At 42.4% G+C, this 11125-nt stretch overlaps 1 protein-coding gene across 2 annotated transcripts; it reads right to left on the bottom strand.

Annotated features, from left to right (window-relative positions):
- Nucleotides 1-429: 429 nt before the first annotated feature.
- On the bottom strand, nucleotides 430-10939 carry gmeb2 (glucocorticoid modulatory element binding protein 2). Of its 2 annotated transcripts, none has more exons than XM_084069119.1 (10): nucleotides 10819-10939; nucleotides 7349-7522; nucleotides 6840-6928; nucleotides 6143-6279; nucleotides 5917-6020; nucleotides 5341-5498; nucleotides 3986-4054; nucleotides 3507-3644; nucleotides 3221-3343; nucleotides 430-2731 (listed from the first exon to the last, which is right to left on the bottom strand). In XM_084069119.1, exons 2-10 carry the CDS (start codon nucleotides 7489-7491, stop codon nucleotides 2007-2009), a joined length of 1686 nt encoding a protein of 561 aa, XP_083925245.1. In that variant the 5' UTR covers nucleotides 7492-7522; nucleotides 10819-10939; the 3' UTR covers nucleotides 430-2006. The 2 variants fall into 2 exon arrangements, with proteins under 2 accessions (XP_083925245.1, XP_083925244.1); XM_084069118.1 differs by having other exon boundaries at nucleotides 7349-7560; nucleotides 10819-10938.
- Between the last annotated feature and the right edge of the window lie 186 nt (nucleotides 10940-11125).

Consider the following 11125-nt stretch of genomic DNA (forward strand, 5'->3'; position numbering starts at 1 on the left):
TGCATTATCTCCCATTCATTTTGGAAAACATTATTCTTATAGGGGAAAACCTCTTCTACTTAACTTATTTTTTTAAGTGGGCAAATTAATTCAGTCTATCTCTGACCCACATTCACTTCAATAGTCTGCCAAGGGTCAAGGCTGTAAGTCCACGTAACTAACTGAATAAGATGCATTATGATCAATGTATGAATGTTTGGTCATCATTTTGGCACCATCTCGTGGACATTTTGGCCTGGTGGTAAGATGTCTGCCAAGTAAATAGTAGGTTACATATGATCAATCCTTGTTAATGGACTGTTTAATCTTCTAAATAAAATGTTAACCACATTTCTATACATCCTCTTGATAAATGAAAAAATAGGACAATCAACAGAACATTCTTAAAAATGAACTATTTATTTACAAAATGTACAATTTGACCCTCTGCAAGTCTAAATGGCATAAAGTCATTGACAAATAGTTGTAATGAATTTATGACAATTATACATAAATAAAATGTCTGCAATCAAACAGATAAGAATTTAATTTGAAATTGTACAATTGTACATGTTGAACACCTGAGAGCTTCAACAGCTAGGGAATCTGTGGTCACTTAACTTGAATTGGCGTGAATTCAAGTGTTATGGGAACTCCCTATGAGGAAGCCTAATCTACACCTTGTAGAGCTGACGCTCTACAAAAATAACCGACTTTCAAGAAGTGAAAAACGTATAAACTTTATGACACCGTCTACATACAAAGAAGTGTAAATTAGCTTTAAAGGGATAGTTCACCCCAAAAAAACATATTTTCTATCGATTACTCACCCCATGGAGACTTGAATTCATAGATATTTTGGGTTCCGGTAGGAGACACAAAGGAGACTCTTTGTGTCTCCTACCGGAACCCACTGCTAAATTATTGGCCTAGGAATGCGACAAAAACAAAAAAATATCCATGAATTTAAGTCTTCATGGGGTGAGTAATCGATAGATTTTTTTCCCCAATAGATAGTTGGGGTGAACTATCCCTTTAAAGCTAATTCATACTCCTTCAGCCCTGCAGTTGAAATAAGTTATTTCTGTTGAGCGACACACTTATAGCAAATAACCATTAAGTTGATCTTAGTGACGGAGACGTGCACCGAAAATAGCCAATCTACAAGCTTCGCTATTCTCGGAGTGTGACTAAGTCTTATGACAAATATAAAACAGGCATCACACTGTAGTGCAAGTAGTCTCATTTGTGGTTCTGCTCGTGAAGTCTGACTTAAACCCCATTCATTAGCCCCTTTCGGAACCCTGTATAACCTTTTTCAAATTTAAAATAAAAAGAAGGTATACAGGGTTCAGAGAGGCTACCCCATTCTTGTGGGCCCAAAAGACTGCTGGTATTCATTCTAGTCTAACCAGGCCTGTTTCATACCTGCAGGTTAAAAACAAGCATGAATATGTTTAAGTCCACAGTGCAGTGGTATTGCCCTTCAGCCTTATGGCACATGCCTAACAACACTGATTTGCACAGTTGCCATTGCAACTGATCCATGAGTGTCCTGAATTATGCACTGTATGCCCGCAGCTTGCTGGCCGGTGCCATACGTAAATAATGCTGTCTGTATAATAGTCTGGGTCCTCTAGGTTCAGAGATCTGGTGTTGCAAAATTATAGTAACAATTTTTATTATAATGACTGTGATTTAAGTAATTTCTTATTGTATTTCATCAGGAGGTCAATGAGCTATAAACATACAGTATAAATTATATTCATATGGCTGAACCTTTTTCAACAAGAGTGTTGCTTGTGTTAGGCAGTGCAACCAAGTCATGAGATGATCCTATTTTTTTATGTTACCATTTAGAATTATTGAAAAGGTCGAGAACACAAAATACAATAAAGCGGTGCAAGCTCTTGGTCAGAGCTTGAAGTGCACTTTTATCCCACTGCGCAACCTGGGTGGGAACCCTCGTAATGTTGTCAAAATGTCTGTAGGATACACCAGAGGTGAGAACTAAGCCATTCTTGAACTCACTGCTGCTCCACAGTCTGCTCCCCCTCTTTCGCCTCCTCTCCGTCAGCACCTGGCACCATTTCCTCCTGGTGCTCAACAACCTGGGTACCCACTTCCACCTCAATCTGTGTGTCACTGTCAACCTGAGCGTTTACCTGGGAGCTGACCTGTGGGTCTGCTTGCACGTCATCTCCGGCTGCCATGGCGCTACCCACCACACTGATGTTACCGATAGGCAGCGGGACCATGCCCTGAGAGGAACTCAGGCCCTGCAGAGTGGCGCTTAACGAGGCGGGCAGCGTGACCAACTGGTACTGGGGGTACTGGGGTCCGACCACCTTGACGAAGGCCGTGGTGGCACCGGCGCTGGACGAGCCTTCCTGAACCGCAGCAGCCGTGGAGAGCACCGTCAGGTTGGAGGCGTCGGGTGCCAGCTCGGTCGCTCCGAGTGGGGAGGTCAGGAGGGTGTAGCCGCCCAGGCTTGTGCCAGCACCCCCTACGGTCAGATACTTGCCAAGGTTGCCAAGGTTCAGGCCGGTCAGCTGGTTGAGGGGCAGGGTGATCTGGGTGGGTGTGGTGTTGACGGCAGCCGGGCCAGAGATGGCGCGGGTCAGGCGCGGGCGCTTGGGGGCGGGAGGGATTGGCGCGGGGGCGAGGGTCATCAGGACATTGTTGAGGTGCTGAGATTTGCTCTTCAGCTCCTTGGCTCGCTTCCTGTGTTCGTCACACTGCTGCTCCAAGGCTGTAGTGACGAGGGTGACAACTCATTAACATGCACAGGAACACGGCTAACAAAGGATGGCACCAACATTTGATGGCTATCATTAGGTGAACAATCGCCAATGTTTTCCATTTCAACTTTGTTTTGTAATATTTCTGATTAACTCTTTCAAATATATTGTCGCTGTCGGACGCAAACCCTGAATGTCCATAACCCTTGCTTTTTAGGAAAAGGAAAAGAACCCATTTTCTAATGGATCCAATGTAGTTATTCTTTAGTTCTTGTAAATACTTTTCATTGGATAAATATTTATAAAACTCACAGACTCACTTTCAACCTGGCATCCCTATTTTGGGCATGTTATTATAGGCGAAACCTTTCGCTGCTTTTTGCGTACCACTGTACACGGTATAGAATAGGGCATTCATTTATTTATAAAAAACATGAAAAGATTAAATATGGAGACACAATGTTTCTGCCCAACATGTGTATAAGGATTATTAGACTGACCAGCGAGGCTGCGTGTGTACTGCTCTCTATAGCGATCCATCTGGCTTTTGTGGCTGGCCAACACCTTCTTAACCAGGTCTAGCATCCCAAAGTTCTGGACGATGTTATTGAGAAGAGTAGCATCTGGCAACAGAAATTCCATGTTTACAGCTTAAATCACACATTTGATGCAATACAATAGAAACAACTGCAGCTTCATGAGATTTTGGAAATTGTCAGTCATCATTGCAATTTTGACTTATTCGATATTTGTTTTCACTTGTGCAGTCCCGCCCTGCTAGCTAACCTTTGACTTGTAGTGGAGGCTCAGCCACTCTCTCCTGCATGGCTTTCAGGATCTCCTGGAGCTCCTTCTGGAACTCCTCCACCACCTCCTCCAACAGGCCCGCCTCCTTCATACCACGCCAGAACGTCACAGAGTCCTCTGGATCAAAAACACACACACACACACAACACACACACACACACACACACACACACACACACACACACACACACACACACACACACACACACACACACACACACACACACACACACACACACACACACACACACACACACACACACACACACACACACACACAGCACCAAAGCTTTAAGTAACATGGGTAGTGGGTACAGTATATCAATTAAATTCATAGACATACTAGAGTAGTAAATGTTGTATTGCTACACAGTAAAATCATCAGTGTTAATTTAAATGTGTGTAAAAAATATTTTAAACTCAAGATTTTACTGTGTACATTGAGGGTTCTTGCTCACCTCCAATGGCCGTCACCCATTCTGTGCTCTCCTCAGCTGCTTCTGGGAACGTGGCAGGAGATCCGTTTACTGGAATATAAACATTTGACTCACTAAGCAGCATTTTATTCATATTTAACCCCATTACACAATGAAGTACCCGGAAAATATAGTGTTGTGCTTTTTATCAAAGTAACCCATAAATAACAACCTCTGTGCCACTAGTCTCGCGTAGCCAGACCCCACAGAAAATGAAAAACAGCGACCTCTGCTTTTCTGATATTCTGTGGAGTCTGGCAGGAGTATAATGTTAGACTAGAGCGCAGGGAAACACCGGTTTCATGTCTGCCTATAGCGCATCACTTCCGGTTGGTGCGACCATGTTTTCATTCCCACTAACAATATTTCTACACGGAACACTAACACCACTTCTCCCAGAGAACATGGATGGTTTTGGTTATAAGCCCACTTGTTTCTATGATGAAAGAGTAATTTAAAATGTGAATATCTTTCCGTGGTTTTGTCCGCTCCGAGGACGCTATTGTTAAATTAGTTTCGGCTAGTTTCGAGGGGGGGAGGGTGGATCATGGTGGATGGACACGTGAATCCCGCCCACTACATTTGATTGGGTAAAGCGCGGCCCACTTCCTGATCTGAAGGCACGCCCACTTGTATCCAATGCGCACTGGTTAGGACGAACCGCTCCGACAGATTCCACCGCAGGTCGGAATCTGTTCTTGAGAGATTACTGTGCCACAATCCGCACTAAAACTGAAACACATGGACTAAAACATGCATGGATGTGAATAGGCCCCATGACCGAACTCGGGACGCTCAACATTAATTCACCACTACCTTCAGATACTGTATATGCAGGGGTAGAGGCATCAATACCATATGAAATCTCAATATTCCCAATAAATCTGAGGGAGAAGGAGCAAAATTATCCCCCAAATATGAACAGCTGAACGTATTTTACATTTACTAGTTCAGCATAGCATCTTAAAAATAAATTCTGAGCAACAGCTATGGCAACCAAATGGACCAACAGGCTGTCGCAAAGTGGGCGTGTGAGCTGGGATAAACAATGTTACACTTTTAGTCAAATAGTTTCAAGAGCAGCTTCAAATCTTGGAACTTTGCCAGTAAAATAATTCTCAACTAATGGTCTATGCCATGGTGTCTCTAGAGTCAATGTATAGTGCAGATTTTAGACAATGTGTGTGTTCATAAAAAGGTTTTCATGTCCAACAGTGTAAAGTCTGTGTATAACATGAGGCACCTCTGAGGGCACTGGGCTGATGGGACTGAACCCTTCATCTCTATTTGATAACCCTCATGTTATCCTTGGTGCGATAATGGCTCTGGGTGCTTACAATCTGCTGTGGAGGGTGTAACAGGGATGAGTTCAGTGGACTGCTGGCTGCTGATGGACGCTCTGCTTGCCACCAGGTCTATCTTAGTGCTGCGACACGTGTTGGAACACACCTTGGAGTGCTGATAGAAGTCCAGCTCACCAGAGTCCATGATTCTCCTGTGAGGAATAAGAGTTTAGCCTGTCACAAGGTACTAATGACAATGTCTGACTGACCTTCTAGTGCTGAACCATCACCATCGTGGTTTCATTTATAACGGTTATGCAAATGTCCTGCTGGACAACACAAACATATTCCTAATGTGTTAAAGTGTTGATGCAAGTATTCATTTGGATGTATACATTTGTCATCAATGTCTGCAAAAAAACTAAATTGTGACCGCAGTTGATATGTGATGTAACAGTGCCATCGTGTGGCTCAATTGAGAACTGCATATGGCTCAACCATGGCTAGGCAGACAAACATCAGATAATGTAGACATTCAAAGTAGTGTGTTCTATTTAAATATGTGCTCAACATAATGTTGAAAGATAAAGTGATGACATTTGAAGTTTGCTGCACTTGACGTGGCCAGACCTGAGCATAGTGCCATTGAGGCGGATGGCTCTCTTCCAGTCCTTCAGTGTAGATTTCCCCGCAAGACCGACAAACTCCTTGGGACTAATGAGCTGATCGTTAAACTGTGAGAAAATAACATACAATCAGAGCGGTCAGATATATTGTCCTTCCATGCGTTGAGGGCATATTTGCGCACATGTTCAATCGTTTCATAAAGACCGCTGCGTGTGATGAAGACACATACTTGGACACACTTGATGTTGATGCCGGGGCAGACGAATTTCTTCCACATCAGCGTGGCTTTGGCCTCTCCGCAGGTGATGGGATAGTAGACATCAGTTTCCACGTTCACCCCCACCTCCACCTCCTCCGTTAGCTTCACTGCACACAGACAGCAGTTAGCCTTCCTCGTTTGATCAACCAAACAGAACTTAGCCCATTCAAACCGGGAACGCATGTGTGTAACCACTTTATCCATATTTTATACTCTGGCTATTCAAAAATAACAGATATTCAAGTTAACTTGTAAATCTGCTATTTTTGAAAAATCCTGACTATTTGTGTAAATCTTTGTTTCTGGGAGGGTCTCTGGAACAACATATTTTGAGATGGAGGTCCGAGGCTAAATGAAAAAAAGTGCTAAGATTTAGAAAAGATTTGTAAAATCCCCAGAGGCAAAGATTTGATGTTCGCTTTAAAAAAAAAGAAATACATTCAAAGATTTGCACAAATGTTCACGATTTAAAAAAAAATAGCAGATCTACAAGCTGCTCATAGCACGGCACTCGGTGCTGCACTATGAGCTTGTATATCTGCTATTTTTGAATAGCCAAATAAATCTTAAAATGACACAGATGCATTCCCGGTTTTAATCTGTTAAGATATCAGATATGTGTCAAATATTCTGTGGTATAGTGAGTGGCTGATATTTCACACATTACCTATGACTGCTTCATTCTTTTCCAAAGCATCTGTGCAGCTGGTGTCAGCCTCTGATTCTATCTGTGTTACAGTGAGGACATCTCCTTCCCTAAAACACCAATGATTCCCAAGCATTGTTAGCCAATGGCCATGCAGCATGCATAAGTTGGCGTAAAGATCGAATGAAAAATGTGTTCATCGCCATGTACTGTGTGTAGGTTTGGGCATATAGATATTATAGATAGACTATATATCATCTGCGATTCGTAATATTGTGATATAGCATATGTGTTGTCTTTTCCTGTTTTTAAATCACTTTAAAGCCTACTTTATACTATACAAAATAGCAGAAATAGCTGACAAACTCAATGTATCGCGTTGCGATGCATTGTGAGCTTGTATATCTGCTATTTTTGTTATTTAAAAAACAGGATATCATCCCAATACAATAACATCATCACAATATCGATATTGAGGTATTTGGTCAAAAATATTGTCCAAATCGCCCAGCCCTGTGTGTCTACTTTACCCTGGCTGCTGGGTGAGCTCTGTAGCCACCAATAACGTCTTGTCGTCCTCCTCCACAGCAGGGACCTCCTCTTCCACAGTCTCTGGTATGGTCACAATCACCACCTCCTCCACATCTTGCATGCTGACTTCGGCTGATGTCATGGGCGGTAACGGTTGACCGAAGCTAGGCAAGCTGGGTGGCAGCGGAGATGCTAGTGATGCTCTTCACACCTGCATGTTAAAGAGCATGCTCAGGTTCAGCCAAGGAGCACTTGAAGTGATGCCTAATGTTTCCTGTCTTTACCGACTACTGTCACATTATCCACTCATTTCATTTTCCTGTTATGTAAGGCACGTTATGTTTGCATTTTAATGTTCAGAACATGCTCATGTAATTTGAATGTGTCAGCATGCAATTAGCCTGACAAACAACAATGAGACAGGGTCATCATTTTAAAGCCCAGGATGTACTTCTTCAAGGGATATTTCACTTTCAAACATGTGTGGGATAATTCTGATGTCTACACTGGCTTTTGTGTGCACCCAAGACAGTTTTTAAGTTGCTTGATTCAGTATTTAGATATTTGATATAAACTTGATCTGACCCTTCCTATAAACCCATTGTAACTTCAAACTCCATTTTAACCATGTTATATTCATCGAAAATACCCGTCCTTGGTTCTGGTGACTGATATTGTGGCGGATGTGTTTTTTCATCTTTTTTATTTTTGTAATTTCCCCCACAAAATATATAAAATAATTGAAAAATGTAATTGAAAAAACACGGCCCCCTCGCGTATTAGAGAAGGCCAATATCAGTCACTAGAACGACAGGTGTTTTAAATGAATCTTAACATGGTTAAAAGGGCGTTTTAAGTTACAATGGGTTTATATACTGTAGGAAGTGTCTGATAAAATGAATATCAAATATCTAAATACTGAAGCTAGCAACTTAAAAACTGTCTGAGGTGCTCACAAAAGCCTGAGTAGACATTAAAAGGACCCCAAACATGTTTGAAAGTGAAATATCTGTTTCAGCCCAAAATACAATACATACTCCAGCCGACGTCCGAACAAAGTTCGTCCAGGAGGCATTAACTACAAAATGACGTCATTCAGAACTTCGGATGGGTCTCATCGGTTGGATTATTTTGAAGTATGTAAGCCCCTTTAGTCGACGTAATGCTCATTGCCTGAAAACCTGTGCTGTTCGCATTGAAAGAGATATATGCAAAAACAATTCTCTTCTTCTCTTCATCTGCACCCAGAATCACAGTTACAGATGCAAGGTGAATCCAAATGGAAACTTGTATAGCAATATTGGTATTGATCTATTTGACAATGTAATTTATCGGTTAACGGACAAAATGTCAATATTGTGCATCCTCCCTAATGAGAATTAATAATTGGTTGACAAGGACCCATATAACAACACATTAGTTAGTTAGGGTCCCCCAATTGTTAAAGCGGGCAATGAGCTGTTTATTGTTCACTTAAATGACAATCACAAATGTGATCAGATCATGTAGCATCATGCATGTCACCTGGGACAACACAAAGATAGAAAACCCAGAAGAACTTCCACAAAAACAGGCTTTCTGTTTGAGGTGGAGGACTAGCATAGTGGTGCTCAAACATTTTCATGTGAAGGACCGCTGATAACAAATTAATCAAAGAAAAAGGTCCCGCATACTGTCTGGAACTTGCAAAAAGGATGCTTTTTATTAAATCGACGTTTCGGTCGTTAGACGTTCATCAGGGCAGACATGAAAGACAGACATGTCTGTCCTGATGAAGGTCTAACGACCGAAACGTTGATTTAATAAACAGCATCCCTTTTGCAAGTTCCAGACAGTGTGCAGGACTTTTTTCTTTGATTTGTTATCAGAGATCCCCTAACATTTGCACCTTTTTTGGTTGTCCTACGCACCTGTCACCAACCTTTTGAGGTGTGCATTGGCCATATTCTATACAAGGACCGCCAAATGTATCCGTATTAGGCCGCAGACCCCATTTGAAAAGATTTTGGTATTGAAGATGTGTGTTGGTCTACTACAGCAAATGTGGAATGTACATTGGAGAGAGTTAAACCAATAGACATTCTTACATTATATATGTAACGTAAGAATGACTATATGTTAACACCAAGCACTATAACGATAACCATAGCATTCACCATGGTCTTTATTATGGTTGTGGTATGGACTCTGCCACCCATTTGAGTTAGAACTATTTTTAAGACTATATAGTTATCGTTAAGTTAATATGATGCTTGGCGTGAACAGCCCTTAAAACTTCAAGCCAGTGAAGTAAAAGTTACATTAAACTGTTCCTCGTTTTTGCTGAGGACCCTCTGGAAGTTGAACTAGCAGAGCTGCTATAACAAGAAGTTTTGTAAGCGTTGAGATGCCTCGTCAACAGCACAGCAGCGGAGGCCTCAGGTCCCTTTGCTTTGTGCATTGTTGCACAGAATACAGGAAGGGTGGGCAGACTGGGCACTAGGGAAATCTGGGCACCATTTTTGGGGGAAGACTGGGCACTAGAGAAGAGTGGGCACCAGGAAGAGTGGGCACTTTGGAGGTTGAAGAGTGAGCACTAGAAGTGCCCAGTATTCTGGAAGACGGCATACCTTATGGGGGAAGACTGGGCACATTTTAGCCAGAAAGATGCAAAACGTGTTCTGTGGACATGAATGATTTGTGTGCGTGGCCGTGGGGATCTCATTTTAAACAAGCTTAGTGCTTTATCAGCCTTCCAGTTTAGTAGACCTTGTATTGTGAATCTGTACTTCCATGTACTGTTTTTCTCGTCTTACTAAATAAAGTACATCAGTCAAGTACATCATCAATGAACCCAGTATTCCAGTTTTGGTGCCCAGTTTCCCTATAGTGCCCAGAATGTTTTGGTGCCCACCCTTCCTGTTACCGTTGCACAGCCCGCAAGCCAGACACTGTATGTTTTCCCATGATGTATTTGACAACATAACCACGTCAACTCTGGTGTCCCTATTTTGGAATATCAAACATATATAGCCCGCAACATGTTGTATGCTATAAAATAAAAAATAAAAAACAGGTTCCAATAATAACCAAGCGAGTTATACAAGATGGCTGAAGCTTGGTTCAAAATAACTCGCTAGCTACATTTGCTAGCATTATAGAGGCTAGCGAATCCAGTATGAAATGTCAGGGTCTTAAAAATATTTGACAGTACAGGGATACTTCCACATTTTGACTGCTAAAGTGAAGTAACCGGGCTGACGTGCACGCGTATTCCCAGCTGTGCTCACGTACAGCCACAATAAGCAACGCAGCCTGGCTGCTAAACGTTACGTCGTGTTGAAGACGAGAGGACGCACGCCGCGCCGTAACGGGACGACGGCCCGCTGCGCTGCGTGCTCTGTTTACACTCTTAACATCGCTCTGTTCTGAGCCGCCGTTTACGTCCCTCCGAGTTTTAGCCGCTTCAAGGTGGACGTCAACTGCTTACCTTTTGGTCTTCGGACACAAGAATCGGTTGATTGTCCCGCCGCGCTGGTATAAAATAAAAAGCTAATAGGGTTGATGATACCAGCTCGCTGTTGCTATTTTTGATCTGTGCTAGCTACCGGTGTCCCTCCTTCATTTCCGGCATTCGCCTCTAGAGGTCTGAAGCTCACTGAAGCAATAAGTGACTGCAAAGATACTAGTTTGAAACGCCAACGATTCGCATTAATACTAATGCTGTCTTTCGCTGTGCCTTGAAACAGAAACATATTACATATGACTGTTTCGATTAATTGAGTACAAATGACCCC

The sequence above is a fragment of the Gymnoscopelus microlampas genome (genome assembly GCF_963454915.1).
Source record: "Gymnoscopelus microlampas genome assembly, chromosome: 10".
In the NCBI taxonomy this organism is placed as follows: Eukaryota; Metazoa; Chordata; class Actinopteri; order Myctophiformes; family Myctophidae; genus Gymnoscopelus; species Gymnoscopelus microlampas.